General features: G+C 63.3%; 1 protein-coding gene across 3 annotated transcripts; it reads left to right on the top strand.

Moving 5' to 3' along the window:
• Nucleotides 1-886: 886 nt before the first annotated feature.
• CPLX2 (complexin 2) lies at nt 887-16,264 on the top strand. Of its 3 annotated transcripts, XM_021530715.3 has the most exons (5): nt 887-1,018; nt 5,487-5,584; nt 13,936-14,043; nt 14,509-14,684; nt 14,846-16,264. In XM_021530715.3, the coding sequence occupies exons 3-5, from the start codon at nt 14,013-14,015 to the stop codon at nt 15,041-15,043; spliced, it is 405 nt and encodes a 134-aa protein (XP_021386390.1). In that variant the 5' UTR covers nt 887-1,018; nt 5,487-5,584; nt 13,936-14,012; the 3' UTR covers nt 15,044-16,264. The 3 variants fall into 3 exon arrangements, with proteins under 3 accessions (XP_021386390.1, XP_021386391.1, XP_021386389.1); XM_021530716.3 differs by lacking the exon at nt 5,487-5,584 and having other exon boundaries at nt 889-1,018; XM_021530714.2 differs by lacking the exons at nt 887-1,018; nt 5,487-5,584 and adding an exon at nt 11,849-11,906.
• The last annotated feature ends 795 nt before the right edge of the window (nt 16,265-17,059 follow it).

Genomic DNA, 17,059 nt, shown 5'->3' with positions numbered 1-17,059 from the left:
GGGAGGATGAGTTCCAGGCCCTCAGGCTAGTGGGGATCTTGCAGTCCTGCATCAATCCCTGAACCTGTCCGGTGGACAAGTTCTTGCTCTTCTCACACTCCCTCCTTCTGCTGCTCCCTACCCCCTGCAGCAGCACGTGGCCAGCCTGCCCATATCCCCATCCCATGGAGCTCTGCAGCTCCCAGAGCAGCGTCTGCTCCAGCCTCTCCACCTCCTCTGCTCCCCCCTGGCTTTTCTGTGAGCCCTGCAGACTCCAGCGAGCTCCTGGCTCTTCATCACCTCCATCCTCAGGATGGAGAACCTGGGCAAGGGCTCTGTGCAACAGGGATCTCTGATCTGGGGAGCTCCTGGCACACCCAGAGCTGCCCTGTCTAGAGACCCCCTCCTCTGGAGAGGCTGGCAGTGCCATGGGAGAGGAATCGCCAACTCAGGGGGCAGAGAAGCACCGGGGCCTGTGCAGAGAGAGCAAATATTAGAAGGAATTGCTGGATGGGGGCAAACTGGCAGATCCAGGCGGTCCAGAGGGATGGCTGGGGAGTGGGGGGAATTGCTGGGTACCTGAGAAACGAGTGGCCAAGAAATGAGGTACTGGAAGACATGGCCACGTACTGGGGGTGGCTGCCTTGGCACTGGAGGTGCAACTGCAGGCACAAGCGGTACTGGGAGGGCCGCCACGGACCGGGGGCGATGCGGGGTGAGGGGGGCACAGCCGGGGTGCACGGGGCGGATGGTTGAATAGCGGGGGGAGAGCATCTCGCTACTGGAGGAGCAATTACCGGGTACCGGAGGGAACCCGCCCGGTACCGGGGCGGAAGGCCGGGCCGGGGGCTGCCGCCCGGGGCGCGGGGCGGTCCGGAGGCGGGCACGGAGGCGGCCCCGCCCGGGAGGCCGTGCGGCGGAGGGGGAGCCAGCACCGGGCCCCCCCTGTACCGCTACGGCTCCCGCCTCCCTTCCGGCGGCGGCTCCTTCTCCGCGCCGGGGGCGGACGGGGCGCACCGGAGCCGCGCCGAGCAGCCAGGTGGGTGCGGGACCGGGACCGGGCCGGGCCGGGCCCGCCGTGCCGCAGAGCCCGGGGGGGCCGGGCACGGGCGCGGGGATCGGCCCGCCGAGCCTCCCGGGGCCGCCGCTTATATAACGGGGCGGCGGCCGCGGAGCGGGATGCGGCATGCGGGGCGGGATGCGGGATGCGGGAAGGACGCGGGTGCTGCGGGATGCGGGGAGCCACGCAGGTGATGCGGGGTGCGGTGCGGGATGCAGAGCTGAGCGGCGCGCCCCCCGGCTGCCCACCCGCAGGTCTGGGGAGGGCGGACACGCCGGTGTGCAGGGCACGGCAGGAGAAGGGCTGAGACCCCCGGAGCGGGCTTTGGGTACCACTCCAGCCCCTCTGTGCCCGGCTGTCCCCTGCGGGGGGCTCCGCAGAGCGGGGCTGCGGGCAGGGAGAGGATGCGACCCCCTGCCCGCAGCCGGGAGGCTCCGAGCCCCTTTCTGCCCTGGGGATCTCCGGTGCCTGCCCGGCTCCTCCCGTGCCTCCCCATCAGGGGCTCCATTCTCGCCCCGCTCTCCACCACTAAGTCCAACCACTCGTGAAGCATTCCAGCCTCGCCGTTCCCAGTCCCCTGAGATTCAATCCCTGTCCCCTCTGCCCTGTCCCCACAAGGCACTTCCTAAACCCCACACTCCAGCCCTTCTCCCCGCCGTGTCCCCAGCACCGCGGCTGCAGCTCACGAGCAGGTGGCTACCGTGATCCAGGCCTTGGCAGCACGCGGTGGCAGTGCCACCCACATGGCACGAGCGTGACCGGGCAGCCGCTGCCCGAGGCTGGCAGCGTGGTGAGTCAGAGCAGAGAAGCCAGGCTGGCACCGCCGCTCAGAACGGGGCTCAGGGCTCAGGACTTCTCCCTGCAACCAGCCAGGCTCCGTAGTCAGGCTCCAGCAGCTGCTGGCCAGGGCAGTGAAGGAACCGGAGTGATTCGAGTCCAGCTGAGGTGCTGGGTTTGGCAAATCGAGGAGGAGGATGGATGGGCTGGGCTCAGGGAGCAGAGAATTGTCTTCCCTGCCTCCCTTGTGCCTCGGAGGCTGCAGGACCCCAAGGGTTGCCAGGACAGGCTCCGGTATGGAAACAAAGGAGCTCAGTCCCCATCCAGTAGCACAGCTCACAGTGTCTGACCCTCACCCTCCTGGGGAAACTGGAGACGGCTCAGCTGAGACAAACTGGCACAGAAAAATGTCTCAAAGTCTCACTTGGCTGTGGGCCGAGTGTTTGTTTCTTCGATTGCCTTGCTTGATGACATTAGTATTGAAATGACCCTGAGCAGACAGAGCTCGGAACACCTCACAGCACTGACGGATGATTCTGGTTCACACCTTGGTTCTTCCCCGGGTTTCTGCAGAGGCTGCTGCCAGGCAAAGCCCACCAGGCCCATATCAGGAGCCAAGAGGAGCTGTGTTGAGTTGCCCAGCCTGGTTTATGCTTCTGGAGATGAGAAGTCCCAGCAGAGGTCCAGTCCTGGGGAAGAGGTGGTGATCACTGGCAGTGTGGCACACCTCCATTCCTGCCCCTGGGCACCAATGATGCCCTGTGGCCTGGAGCTCTGGAGGTCTTGTATGGCAGGAGAGCATGGTCACTGCAGCCCAGGCTTCTGCCTCTCCCACTGGCACCAAGCCCAAGCCCTTGGGCATCACACACTTCTCCAGCAGCCAGGGCTGGACCCCGAGGATCTTCCCTGTGGCCAGAGGATCTCTGCTCTCGCCCACAGCCTCGGTGTTCCTGGCCAGGCCTTCCCATTTGTTCTTATGCCAGCATCGTCCTCGAGTTTAAATGATCCTTCTCCCTCCCCGGTGTTTATTCTCCGGGTGTATTTATAGAGAGCAATCAGGCCTGCTCAGGCAGGGTAAACAAGCTGTGCTCCTGCGGGCTGCTCTGGCGTGAGCGCTCTGCTCGCTCGTCCCAGGAGCTTTCCCCTCTGCCTCTCCTGGTCCCACGGAGCCTTCCTGCCTGCAGAGACCCAGAGCATCTCCCTTGTCCAGCTGTGGGCCCTCCAGGCTGTGCCTTGTCAGGAGCCACTGTCACTTTTGCTGTGTTGTTCTGCACTGCCCTGCTGCTCCTGCACACAGCCAGACCAGCAGGTCCATCCATCCCTAACTGGTGTCACCAGCCCCTCTGTGACAGTCACCAGAGGCTCAGAAATATTGCTCACCTCAGTCAAATCCCAGAGCCCCACAGTGGTGTGACCCAGACCTGCCCCAGTCTGAGGCTGGAGGAATTATGGAAGAGGTATTGAGGTCTTTGAGGCTGAGGATCTCTGCCCTTTGAAGGCAAGGCAGGTCGGCTCAGGTACAGACCCCAGCTGGGGAATGCCTCTGGGGGCTGCCCGGTGTGGCGTGGCACTCTGAGTCCTCTGCACCCCTGTGCCAGAGCAGGACAGCACACTGCCAGCACAGGCTTTCCCCAGACATTGTGACTCTGAACCTTCCCTCTCACCTGCTGCCCAGAGAGGAACCTGCTGCCAGACCTAGGGCAGGTCCCAGGAGCATCTCCCTTAGGCAGGAAAGTGCTCTGAGATGTGCCCTGAGTTCCTCAGCCCGCGCACCTCACTGCTCACCCTCCTCCTTCCCCAGCCTCCCCTCCTCTCAGACACTTGGACGAGCTCAGCTATTCACACAGGGTGCTGAGAGCTGGATGTGCCAAAGCAGAAGAGCTGTGGACTCACTAATGTCACATCTCAAGCATTAAGTTTTTCCTGGATACTGTGTCTTATGTCCAGACTGGATCAAAACATCCCTGCCAGCACCTGGGGCACTGCTGTCCCTGGAGCTGGGGGTGTTCTGGCACCATCACCCTGCTCTGCTGTCCCCTGTCCTCTACCTTGGCTGTGGTAGGTGTCTGGCTGCCTGGACAGACAGACAGACTGAGCTAGTGCATCTGCCCAGGTGAGATGCCTCTTCATGGTACTGGCAGGGTCTGCCTATTGCAAAGGAGATAAAAAAACCTCTTTGGTCTGGCTGCAATAAAAAAAATACCCTGCAGGGATGGGAGCAGCACCCCTCAGGACTCTCTGCATTCCCTCAGGTGCCTGGGCAGGGTGTTCCTGCTCTTCCCACCCTCTGGGGTTTCAGCAAATAAATCTCTGCTGATCTGCACCCCGGGCCAGGCCCAGCAGAGCCAGTCTGACTCTGTCCCAGCCCAGCTGTCTCCCTGGCACGGCGCTGTCTGCAAACCAGACGCCCACAGGAGCACATCCCTGCTGCTCTCTGCAGCCTGTCTCACCCAGCTCCAGAGCCTTCCCACATCCCAAAGGAGGCAGTGGTTGTCCCCAGCAAAGGTCACCTTCACGCTGCTGCTGAGCCCTGTCCAGGCTGAGCTCTCAGCGCTGCATTTCCCAGCACACCAGAGGCTGTTCTGGGGTCTCCTTGGAGGAGCCACTGGGACCAACCTCCCCAAACCTGTTCCCAGGGGCTGTCAGTGTCTCCTACTCCCAGGGTTGGAATGAGGCATCCCTGCTCTGTGAAGCTTTTAAAAATGCAGGCTCCATCCTCCCCAGCCCCTGCTCCTGCACAGCCTCGGTGTTTGCCTGTGTTTCCCTTGGCTCCCCTGGGTCATATATTTATCTCCAATCTGCCAAAGCCTCCCTCTTTCCCCAGGGTGGAAGAAAATCCTTTGCTTGAAATCAGGATGAATTTGTAACTTCCCTGGGAACCTGCTCCTCGAGTTGCAGAGGAGAAATCACACTCATGACACATGTCACAGTAACATGAGCCACACCACAGGGACAGCCCACCCCAGAAACTGCCAGCCTAGCACCCAGGACCCTGGTACCCTGCACAACCCCTGCCCAGGCCAGCATCCCCCTGCATCATCCCCAGGGGCATTTCAGGGACATTTGAGGAAGGGATGAGATCCTCAGACAGAAGTTTCCTGAGGTCCAGCAGGAGTGGGGAGCCCAAAGCAGCATCAGGCTTCCTCTAGTTGCTGAGTCTGAGCAAGGACTTTTCTCTGGTGGCTTGTTTTAACTTGCTATTATGTTCTCCAAAGAAGAAATTTATCATGTGCAAGCTAAGGAAGGCAGAGCTAATGTAAAATTTTAAAACCCTTAAAGAGTTGAGAGCCCTCTACATTTTTTATGAAGGCATCTGAACTGCCAGGTACCTTCAGAGATGGCCAGGAGCCCTCTGCCAGCAGCAGAGTGGGTGCCCCTGGTTTAGGAAAGGACCAAAGACTCTGATGAGCTGCCATGTCCTGCAGCCTGTCACCCTCTGCACGCTCTGCTGGGCTCCCACCTGCAGGGAGGTGGTGGCTCTGGGCAGCAGGTTGCTCCCATCCTTGGAGATGGGGATGCAGGGAGCACACAGACCCACCCAGGTGGAGGAGAGGGCAGCAAGCAGTGGTGTGCTCTGTCTGCCCCCCATCGTGTGGCTGCACTCTGTCCGTGCCACCGGGTGCTGTGCCCCTCCAAGGCACTCATGCTGTTGCTGTTGGTGTCTCTCCAGGCCCTGCTGTCCCTGCGATGCCCAGCCACCCCCACGAGGTCCTTGTCCCCCTGCGTTAGGTGCTGAAGCAGCAGACTCCTGGTGCTGTACACACCAAGGTAGGCAGCCCTGTGGCTCTTGGGGGGCTGGGGGGCCGTTTCACTCCCCGTGGTATGGGGGGCACAGCACAGCCATGGGATGGATGGGGAGGCCCAGAGGTACCACCTGGGGCTGCCTCAGTGGAGCCAGTCAGGTCACCCAGGATGTGGGGGGTCTCATCTTGGTGACACTTTGATTCAGGCAAGTGGCACCTGAAGCAGCTCAGGACCAGGCAGAGGCCTTGATAGTGAGGAGCAGCTCAGGCTCTTGGCAGATGCTGGGCACAGTCCCACCTGGAGACCATGGCAAGTGATGGTGACTGTGGAGGTGGCACAGGGCCAGGGTTTTTTCCTTTCTTCTCCTTTTTCCTTTTTTTTTTTTTTTTTTTCCATTTGAAAGCCCCCAGATGGGAAAGGTACGAGCCAAACCCCTCTGAAAGCAGCCAAGAATGAATTTTCTGGCCCAAGCCCCAGCAGCTCTTGGAGCAGCACGGTGCCTGTCCAGCGTCACGCCACAGCAGAAACCCCAAGCTCAGGCAGGCTGGGGGAGGTCTCAGCTGGGGTGGGCAGCAAGCCCCACACCCATCCCAGCTGCTCCTTGGTGTCCCCACCTCCCCAGCCAGGGCAGCTCAGGCTCATCCTGCTCCCACCAAGCTGCAGCTTGGCCCGAGCCCAGGCACCCAGATGTCCCCCCACGCTGCCATGGAGCCCCCCACCATGCAGCCATCTGCTGCCATCAGGGTGTCCCTGGTGTTGGCCCCTTACCCAGCTCTGTTGCCCAGGCCATGGGGCATTCTGGGCTCCCAAATCCCAAATCCCCCCTCTCATGGGACACAATGAGATGCTCTCCCAGAGCCAGGCTGGGAGTTTGGGTGAAGCATCCCCACTGCTCACTTCCTCCCCAGCACTGGTGGTACAGAGAGGGGTCAAAGCACCCCAGTCTCTGTTCCTCAACTCAGGTGCCCCAGAGAGCCTTCAGAATCATTGCAAAAGCAACACTCTGTCAGCATGAGGCTGAACCTCAGGGGAGCAGTGCCAAAGGTCTCATTTTTTAGGGTGTTTTGGCTGGAGAGGGGACAGGTGGGGGCTGCCATTGCTCTGCTGTGATGCCCAGCCTCAAGCCAGTCATGCCCTTGTCCTTCATTACTTTTTCCTGTCAGTGAAATGAGGGTGGGTATAACCACTTTGAGGCTTTCTGTGGGGAGGGGGTGCCCAAATCCCATGCTGACACAGAGCCAGGAGATGATCCTTGTGCATCCACCACCCACACAGTCCTGACCACCTCAGTCCCTGGGGCCTGTCAGTGTGGCAAGGATGACAATCCATGTGTGCTCAGGGTGAGGTGCTGCAGAGGGGCTCGGGGGGCTTTTGTCTGCTTCCCAAGCAGTGGCTGCTGCGCTGTGCCCAGCTCGGCTCCGCACCGGCCCCTGCAGAGCTGCGCGGGTGTGCGTGCCTGCCATAAATATTGATGGGGTGGACTCGGTGCCAGGGTGCCCTTGTAGAGGCGATGGGGATGGAAATGCTGTACCTGCTGTGTGGGCAGGGCAGCACAGCCCAGGTGAGAGCACCGAGGTGAACGCAGGGTCTGTTCCTCAGGGAGGTGGGATCCATCCTATACAGGATGGGGGTTTGGAAGCAGGCAGGTGAGTAAGCTCACAAACCTGTTTGGGGAGCTGGCCAGAATCTGCAGTGAGCTTTAATCTGAGTCTGCAGCGAGCCACCACAGCCTGTCCCCACACAGCCACACCAGGATAAACAGCGAGGGGCTGCAGTGCCTCTGTTTAATAATGCAGGGCACAGAGGCATTGGACACACGCTGGGAGTCAGGAGCTGCGGGGATCAGGAGCCACCACTGCAGCACTCCAGTGGCAAGGTCCACCCCAGCAGGGTCCCCCTGGCACTCACTGTCCATCCCAGCGTGCCCCAGCGCTCATGTGGGCTCCTTGGGGTTCTGGGTGGCTCTGAGACTGAGGCTGGGTGAGCAGAGCTCCCCATCACAGAGCACGGAGCAGCGGTGGCAAAGCCAAGGTGCTCGGTCACACCATGGCTGACATCCCAGCCACTCTGGAGTCTTCTTAGCTGGAGCCTGGAGCTGAGTCCCTGTCCCCTTGGGAGGTCTTGCTGGGAGATTCAGCCCCTGCATCACTGTGTGACCCAGATGTAAGTGTAGATAGCAATTTTGGGGAGCTCTGGAGGGCTGAGCGGCACTGGGAGCAGCCCTCTCTCTCTGGTATCCTCCTGGGACGCTGCCATGCTGGGAGCAGCTGGAAGCCACGGGCTCGGTGCTCTCCCCACCCCACGGCAGCCTCCCGGCTGGGACCAGCAGCTGTGTGACGGGCTGGCTCCTGTGAGTGACCCCGGGACAGCCCTCGAGCCGTGCAGTGCCCCGATCCGGCCCCACCGACCATCTGCTGTGCCAGCTCCCCAAACCACACTGCGCCCCGCGGCACCGAGAGGGGCAGGGATGAGCTGGGGGTGCCCGATGCCCCCCGTGTCCAACGAGGAGAGGGCAGGCAGGTCAGCCAGAGTGACAGGGACAGGCAGATGGGCAGTAATGCAGACGGTGTCGTGGTGCAGAGGAGCAGCGACAGCAGTGTCAGCCCGGAGCCCCTCTGGCTGCAGGGTGGGCAGCAGGATCTCCCCCCAAGCCAGCCAGCAAAGCCCAGAGCCAGGGAGACCCTCAGGGCTTGGGGCTAGCAGAAGTTACCCCATAAGGGTGGTTTTTGCCCTTTTGCTCTGTCCCTCTCTGGTGAGGTCAGGGGGCCCTGCCACGGTGCTGCTGCCACAGCCAGGAGCTTCATGGTGGAGCGGGGTCAAGCTGTGGCATGAGCCCACCTCCCTCCCACCAGTCCCACAGCTCCTGGTGAGTGCTGAGCACATCAGGAGACCACTCGCACCCCGTGTCTGACACGGTGTGACAATCTGAGTGGGTGCTGGGGTGTCTCTCACGTGTGCTGGGGGGTCTGTGACTTGCTGCAGGGGCGCGGTGGTGGCCCCGGCATCCCCAGGGAGTGGATGTGGGTGGCTCTGAGCACCACAGACTCTCCTTGCCCTGAGCACATCGTGCAGGAGTGACGCTGGGTCCCTCCTGTCCCTGAACAGTCTGTCCTCAGCCGCTGAGCTGGAGGGGCTGTCTCCAGGCTGATCCCACAGCACGGCTGGTGCCTGTCCCTGTCCCTATCCCTGTCCCTGTCCCCACCGGGTGCCAGCCCCAAGGGACCAGAGCTGCTCTTCAGAGGCTGCAGCTGCTGCATGTTTCGTGCTGCCTCTTCCTCTTCTCCCCGCTGCTGTTTTTGTTTTGTTTAAGAGGCTGGGTTACGAATTTTAAACAGGCTCCTGAAAAACCCAATTACCTCCAGAAGACAACCTGATAAAAGCTGCCTAAGTGGCACTGTGGAAATCGCCTTGTGCAGCAGCTGAGGGAAAACCAACATAACAAAGCCTTTGGAAATGGAGTTAACCACTTTTAATCCCTCAGTGCAATGAGAAGGACCAATAATTATTTTCTGCAAAGATGTTGGGGGCGGATAAGTGAAATAACTGCCCAGGGCTAATGGGTGACAGCAGGCTAGGCTAGCAGTGCCGTAGGGATGGGTGCAGGTATTCCCTCTGCCTGGGAGCTTTGCAAGGGCCTGCAAGGCTGTGACCTTTATCTGACTTCTAGGGGACAACGGGGATGATGCCAGCAGGCAAGTGCCACTCAGACATTGCTGACGGCAGATGCTGTGGCCGATGTGGTGGCTCCAGCCAGCCCCGTTCCCTCCCTGGGCGCCAGCATGGAGTGGAGCATGGAACTGCTGGGGTCCTGGCACTTGTGCTGACTCCACAGAGGTGCTGGCAGGGCTTGGCAGTGCTCAGAGCTTCCTCCTCCATTTGGCTACGGTGCTGTTACCCAGCCCCTCACACCTCTCCACATCCCTTCCCTCCCTGCCTCCCCCAGCAGCTCCAGGCAGCCACCCAGCAGGTGACACTGCCCAGGATGATGCCAAGGAACAGCTGGGCAGAAAGGAGTGCCCACACTGGGCACAAGCACCAGGAGCATCCCCCGAACACCAGCCAGAGCTAGCTCAGCTCTGGGACTGTGGGGCTCCCTTGGATCCTTCTCTGCCCCACAGCTGGGGTGTGCAGGGCAGGAGGCAATGCCCAGGGCTGCTGGCTGCTCTTCCCACGGAAGCCTGGCCAGCAGGGCAGAGCAGGGTGCCCACCAGCCCAGCAGCTGTGGTTGCAATGCCAGGACTGGCAGCTGGAGTGCTGGGGCTGGTGGCCCAGCTCACAGAGCGTCGTGCTTCCCACAGCAGCAGGGATGGGGGCTGCTTCGCCCACCTCCCCCTGGCCACCCCACACTCCACGTGGGGACAGCGCCTGGGGACAGCACTCCAGGCCTCCCAAGAAAGGCAAGCCTGACTTAGCACTGGGCACTGGCACAAGGGATGTCCCTGCCAGTTTGGCCCCAGCTGATACTGGGAGCAGTCCTCTCTGGCACACTGGGATCTACTGGAGGAGCATGTGCTTAATGAGCCGAGGCATCTCCAAAGATTGAAAGACTCAAGGACCCATCCCAGGAACAAAAGGAGGCGTTTGTCAGGCGCTGAGAGACGGGCTCGTTAATTCCTCCTGGCTGTCACACTTATCTGTAATGAATTTGTGCTCCGCTGTATTATTTTTAATACAATAGGAGCGGTGCCGCCCGCCCACCGCCCGGCTGCCGGGAGCGCTGACGTCAACGCCCGGAGCAGGGCTGCCGCAGGACGGACGGACGGACGGACAGACGGACGGGCCAAGCACAGGCCTGTCTTGCCGCCCACATGCCCGTCCCACCAGCTGCCAGCAGGCAGAGCCGGGCTGGGCATCAGGGCAGGAAGCTTTTTTACCTTGGAGGTGGAAAAAGGAGTTGCTGGTCAATGCCAGGCTGAGGGCTCGGGGCTGGTGGAGATGGATTGTGCCAGGGGGTGTTTTTGGGAGCAGGGAGAGCGGGTGAACAAGAGGGACAAGTCCCTGATGTGCTGTCCCCGTGCTGAGAGTTGTCCGGGGGAGCGGCCGTGTGTTGAGGCTGGAGCTGGCAGCGGGTGCGCACACACAGATCTGTCGGTGCATCTCTGTGGAGGTGGCACTTGCAAGCCAGTTTTGGCCCCCCTGGCTGCGAGATGTCCCCCCATTCCTGCCCCACATCCTGCATCACCCTCAGCCTTCCCTCAGCAGCTCCAGCAGCGCCTGGCAGCACCGACAGCATCTCCACAGCCCACCCCAAGGGGCGTGTGGGGGCAGCTGCAGCTGGTCCCAGCTCCCGGCAGCCTCCCACGTTTAGGGGGGGGACATCCCTGAAAGGATCCCGCACCCAGACCCTCCCCAGCACCGGTCTGAGCCCCCTCAGGCTGCTAGTCCAAAGCCTCACTATTAAACAGCAGCTATCCCAAAGCCCGGCTGCAAGTACCGCTGATGTGATTCGCACAGGGCTCGTCCTGTCTCTAAGATCCCAGAGCTGGATTAATTCGGAGGCACCGGCTGCCAGCCTGAGGAGCACACACCGTCCCCATGCATCGGGACAAGGGTGGGAGACCCGGGGGAGTTCTGTCCCGCACTGCAGGGGAGGAACACGGCAGGGGCTGCAGGAGCCCATCTCTCTTCGGGCAGGTGCAGGGGGGCCAGGCAGGGTGGTGCACCCCATCTCCTGCCCAGGAACCCTTCGAAAAGGGGGTTATGAATTCCGTGGGTATCATATCCTCGATGCCACCGTAGACCCCCTCCAGCATCCCCTCTCTGAGCACCCCAAACCCTCTCTGGGAGCTCCGCGGGGGGAACAGCACCAAGAATCCAAAGCTAGGGCCCCCGAGCGGCAGCTCTTGGCGGAAGAGGGAGGGAAGGTGACATGATTTATCAGGGACTTTAATTAAACTCCCGCAGCCGCCCCGCATCGCTGCAGAGGAGGGCCGGGGAGCTGCGTGTCGGGGGGTCGAGTGGGGGAGCCGGGGGGTGCGGGACTGGGGGCACCGCCGGCCGATTCTTGCCTCGTTCGGCGCGTTAATTGCCGCGGCGGTGGATCGTTAACCCCGCGCAGGAGGCGCTCGCCCCGTCCCTGCGCTGCGGAGCGCGGGGCGGTGTCCGAGGGGGCCCCGTCCGCGACCCGCTGAGCGGTGCGGGGCTCCCCGGGACGCTTCCCGCGGGTCGTGCGGCGTTTCCCGGGAGGGGTCCCGCATCCCGCCGCCCCCGCGGGGGCCGGTCCGCGCGGTGGCGGGGGGTGTCGCTCCGGGCGGGCCCACGCGTGCCGCCGGGGGCGGGAGGGGGCCGGGCCGCGGCGGGGCGGGGCGGGGCGGAGCGGCGGCAGCGGCGAGCGGCGGCGGAGCCGGTGAGTGCCGGTGCTGAAGGGACAGCGCCGCCGCTGCGGCACCGGGCGGCCCCGGGCGGCGGGCGGGGCCCCGCGCCGCAGACCCCGGGATGGGGTGGGGGGAGAGGGGTCCCCGCGGCACCGCGTCCCCTGCGCGACCCGAGCCCCGCTCGCGGTCCCCGCCTTCCCGGTGTCCCCGCGTCCCCCCTCCTCCCTGGTGTCCCCTGCGGCCCCGGTGCGTGTCCCCCGAGCCGGGTTCCCCCCTCGTCGTCCTTGTGCCTGCGCCCCATCCCCCCTCCCCTTCCACGCCGGCTCGCCCCCCGGGTCCTGCACCCCGCTGCGGCCCCGGTGTCCCCCGCATGCTGGCTGTCCGCTACGTCCCGTGTCCCCGCTGTCCCCCGCCTTCCCGGCGCCCCCCCGTGTCTCTTGCGGCTCTGCAGCCCCTGTGGCCCCGGTATCCCGGTGCCTGCCGGTGTTGCCCCCGTTTGCTGTGTTCCCCCTGCGCTGCCCGTGCACCTCCCGATGTCCCCCACGTACCCCGCTATCGCTACGAGCCCTCCCCACAACGCGACCCCAGTGCTCCGGTGCTCCCCGTGATCCTTGCACCTTGCCTACGGCCTCGGTGTCCCTGTGCTCTCCGGTGTTTCCCCCCAAACCCCTGCTGCAGTCGAAGGGCTCAGCACTATACTGCCCGGAGACCCCCACATTGTTGCGGGGTGCCCCGGGGCTGGCAGCAGCAAACTTCCCGGGGTCACAGCTCGTGCAGCTCCCCCAGCCCCAGTGGGGTTCTGGGGAGCCGGGGTGGGGGTACCCGCTGGGCTGCGGCACCCACCGGGCACGTACACACACACACACACACGCTGCAAACTGCACCCCCGGGCTCCGAGCACAGCCTGCAGCACCCCACTCACACGGGGCACGTGGGGGGCACGGGCACCCCCCCACACACACCCTCTGCCTGTGATCCCCCGCATGCACACACACACGGAGCACACAAGCAGCCTGCAACACCCCCACACGTACACACACGCGACACAGTCTGCAAATTTGCGTGCGCAGCCCCCTGTGCAGCCTGCAAACCCACGGACCTGCACACACAACCCCCCCACACTCACACCAACACATCCTGCAGCACCCCCCGAGTGTGCAAACACGCGCACACCCGCAGCACAAACACCCAGCACACAGACACAGCCCACAACCCTGCGTGCACACACATCCGCAGAGCCCGCAGACCCCAAAACTCGCACACGCTCAAAGCTTGCACAGAGGCTGCAAACCCGCACGTCACGCATTCTGCAGCCCCACAAACTTATCCACACGCGTGTGTGCACGCACCCCGCATGCAAACACAGCCTGCAGGCACCCACAAACACACCTCTTGAGCAAACACAGCCTGCACGCGGAGCTCCCGCGCAGCGTGCGCAGACACGGCGCGCACCCGCCCCGTCCTGCACAGGCAGTGCCCCTGGCACGGTGTCACCCACCCGCAGCACCCGCGTGGATCACACACACAGTCACAGGCTGCTGCCTGCAACCCCTGCAGCCCCCAAGCACTGCCGCAACCACCACCAGCCTCTTCCCCATCCCTCTGCAGAGCACTCGCACTGCCGTAAACACACACGCACACACACAGCACCCCGGGTCCGGCCGTGCCACGCTGGCACCCCCAGATGAGGTCTGTCACCCCTCCCGCAAAGCAGGGATACACAGTGTATGGTGGCATGGTGGGTCCTCATCCCACCAGCCCCCAAGCAGCACACCAGGGCTCCTGGTGCCACACCAAGGGCAGTGCTGAGGTGGAACATCCCTTCCTTGGTGTCTCCACAGGTCCTCAAGGCCAGAAGGGATGGAGGGAGGGGGCTGAGGGGAGCAGGCACAGTCACTCTGCCTGCAGACTCCAGAACCTCCCTCTGCCCATCCTGGAAGGCATTTGTGCTGAGGATGCAGAAGGTGCAAAGCATAGCCCCAGAGATCATTCCATCCCTCAGCCCGGGCAGCAGAGAACCTTAGCGTGGTATCCCCAACCTGTCCTTCTGTGCCTGCACAGGTGGCCCAGGTCAGCAAGCCCGGACAGCGGTGGATGAGCGCTGGGCACTGGCCTAGCCACACGCACACACCGGCACCATGGACTTCGTCATGAAGCAAGCGCTGGGCGGTGAGTGGGAGCTGTTCCCCCCTCTCCCAGAGCAATGCTGGCCCAGCACCCCAGTAGCACAGTGGGAGGGACATGGCAAGGGGACAGAGTCACACAGAGAGCCACTGGCAGGGGGGAGCTGCTGCTGGAGCCCTCCAGGTTTCCCATTTCCAGTGCCGTCAGCGGCTGGCTGGGGAATCCTGCCTCTTCTGCCACGAAGTGGGATTCCCCCGCAGATCCCCTGGGTGCTGAAGAAGGAGCTGCTGGCATCTCCCCCAGCTGACACTGAACTAGGGCAGAACAGCCAGCCTGTGGCACTCCCCATCCCCACAGCCTCCCGAGCCTGCCTGCAGCCCGCTTTGACACAGGCGGCCCTGGGGATGTCCCACAGGGGCCTCTTTGCCCTCCTTAATGCTGCAGGGGCTTTGGCAGCAGCACCAGGCTGCAGCACCCTTGGGGACCAACCAAGGGTCTCGTTATGCGCAGGGGCCACCAAGGACATGGGGAAGATGCTGGGGGGCGAGGAGGAGAAGGACCCCGACGCGCAGAAGAAGGAGGAGGAGAGGCAGGAGGCCCTGCGCCAGCAGGAGGAGGAGCGGAAAGCCAAGCACGCCCGCATGGAAGCGGAGCGGGAGAAAGTCCGGCAGCAGATCCGTGACAAGGTGGGCACACACCTCCCCTGTGCCCGCCCCTGCCGGGGTAGGGCTGGGACAGGGAGCCGGCACGGCCGGGAGGAGGGTGGCCCGTGTTGGTGGTGATGGGCACGGGGCACAGCGCAGGCAGCGCCCACTGCCTGCCCTGCTGAGAGCCTGTGTCCTCTCAGTACGGGCTGAAGAAGAAGGAGGAGAAGGAAGCAGAGGAGAAAGCTGCTCTGGAGCAGCCGTGTGAGGGCAGCCTGACGCGCCCCAAGAAGGCGATCCCGGCAGGCTGTGGGGACGAGGAAGAGGAGGAGGAGGAGAGCATCCTGGACACCGTCCTCAAGTACCTGCCCGGCCCACTGCAGGATATGTTCAAGAAGTAACAGCACCGTCAACCCTGCCATAGGGTGCTGGGGCACGGGCGCCCTCTCTCCTACAATTCCTCCATCAGTTCCCTTGGCCCCGGAGAGGGGGTCCCCACACCCCCTCCCATCCCCTCCTGCCCTGTCCCCCAACCAGACCAAAAGCCCGCCCCGTCCCGTCCAGGCAGGGCCCCCCCACCACGCCAAAGGGGAGCAGCCCTGGCCGGACAGGGCGAACCGGGACCAAATGCACTGATGTAACCTCGCGGCAGGCTAGGCCCTACCGGTCCCCCTGGGGTGGCTCCTCGTGCCCCCTGCCCTGCCCCTTCTGTTCTCCCAGGGGACCCTAGCAGGCCTCTGCTCGCCTGCCCCCGTCCCCAACACTGCCATCCCCCTGCCCCCTCCCGCCCTGGGCCAAGCCCAAAGCACAAAGCCAGGCGCCCTGCCCGCAGCTCCCCCATCCCCGATCGTCGGGCACGGGGGTCCCCCGGGGCTGCCCGGTGTGCACCTGCATCGGGGGGTTGGAGGGGACCCCCCCTCCCCGCATCTCTGGCCCCATAGTTAAAGCCATATCAGTTAGACTGCAATACTTCAGCACCGGGAGGAGCGGGCGCCGCGCTCCGCCAACCGTGTACAAAGGCACGCGCGGGGCAGGGACCCCCTGCCCCGCTCCCCCGTCCCCGCCGCTCGCTCGTCTGTGTCTTGGCCCCGCTGGCCCCCGTTCTCGCATTGGTGTCTCTGTGCCAGGGTGTGCCCCGTCGCTCCATGCATCCTCGTGTCCGCTGCTCAGACTCCCACCCCCGCGTCCCCACTGTCCCCGGGGGCCACCCGCGGCGCCCCTCGCCGTGCTGCTGGGACCCCCACGCTGCCCCCTGCAATAAAGCCAGCGCGGGGCCGAGGGCTGCTGGGCCAGTCCCGGGCTGGCAGTACCCGGCTGCCCTCACCCGACGCTGGACACATGGGTCCCCCGGCCTGGGAAGGGATCCCCGGGCAAGCGCCCCGGGATGTCCCAGGAGCCGCTGCTTGCACCCCAACGGGGGGAGGCAGGGGCACACCCCCATCCCGGCCCGTCTCTTGCCACACCGTGCTCCCCCTCCCTGTGCTTCCTCAGCCACGGCCCCCAGCCGCTCACCAGAGCCCTCCCGGGAGTGGCGGGCAGCTCGGGGCCCCACAGACATGCTGTGACCATCCTGCTCGAACTAGTCTTTGACGAACTAATAAAATAAAGGGATTTGTACATTGCTCCGGCCTCTTCTCATCTGTTGCTTTCCTCAGCCCCCATGTCAGCTCCCTCACCCCACCAACCTCAGGGCTGAAATATGGCAGCTCATCACACATGGGCTGGCCCCCAGCCAGGCCTCTACAGGTGCAGGAAGCAGCCACATGTGGCTCCCAGAGTCCTGCTCATTCCTTCTGCCTTCCTACTCCACAGGCATCTGTCCTCTCTGGGGTTGGGGACAAGACAAAAGGGATGTCCCACAGACATACTGTGGGGTTGGGGACAAAAGGGATGTCCCACAGACATACTGTGGGGTTAGGGACAAGACAAAAGGGATGTCCCACAGACATACTGTGGGGTTGGGGACAAAAGGGATGTCCCACAGACATACTGTGGGCTTAGGGACAAGACAAAAGGGATGTCCCACAGACATACTGTGGGGTTGGGGACAAGACAAAAGGGATGTCATGCATACATACCGTGAGGGTTTCTCCCCCTTCCCCTTGACTCTGGGAGTTCTCTCACTGAATGATTTGGGATACCCAAGGGTCCAAGGGCTGTTTCTGATGGGTCACAGCATTCCACCACTCCAAGAGAGGAGCATGAGGCCGTGGGCATAGTGCACCTCATGCCCCCACACTGAGGCAAAGGCCCTGGCAGTGCCCAGGCTCGGGAGGCTTCAGCTTGGTGCCAGCCTCAGCTCTGCTTCATGTGCCATCATTTACCAGCAAAGAGCTCAGATGTTACCCAGGCAGCATCAGCAGAGCAATCACCCAGAAAAGCTTCTGTCAGAAGGAAATATGAGGGTAGAGGACGGC

The sequence above is a fragment of the Lonchura striata genome, chromosome 15 (genome assembly GCF_046129695.1).
Source record: "Lonchura striata isolate bLonStr1 chromosome 15, bLonStr1.mat, whole genome shotgun sequence".
In the NCBI taxonomy this organism is placed as follows: domain Eukaryota; kingdom Metazoa; phylum Chordata; class Aves; order Passeriformes; family Estrildidae; genus Lonchura; species Lonchura striata.
Note: the sequence above shows the minus strand (reverse complement) of the source record. Positions and strands in the feature narration are given on the sequence as shown.

Excerpts from the sequence above, each read along its gene's own strand:
- CPLX2 (XM_021530715.3), top strand. The coding sequence starts at position 14,013 with ATGGACTTCGTCATGAAGCAAGCGCTGGGCG. Across the intron at positions 14,044-14,508 it reads CATGAAGCAAGCGCTGGGCG|GGGCCACCAAGGACATGGGG; the intron begins GTGAGTGGGAGC and ends CGTTATGCGCAG. Across the intron at positions 14,685-14,845 it reads GGCAGCAGATCCGTGACAAG|TACGGGCTGAAGAAGAAGGA; the intron begins GTGGGCACACAC and ends GTGTCCTCTCAG.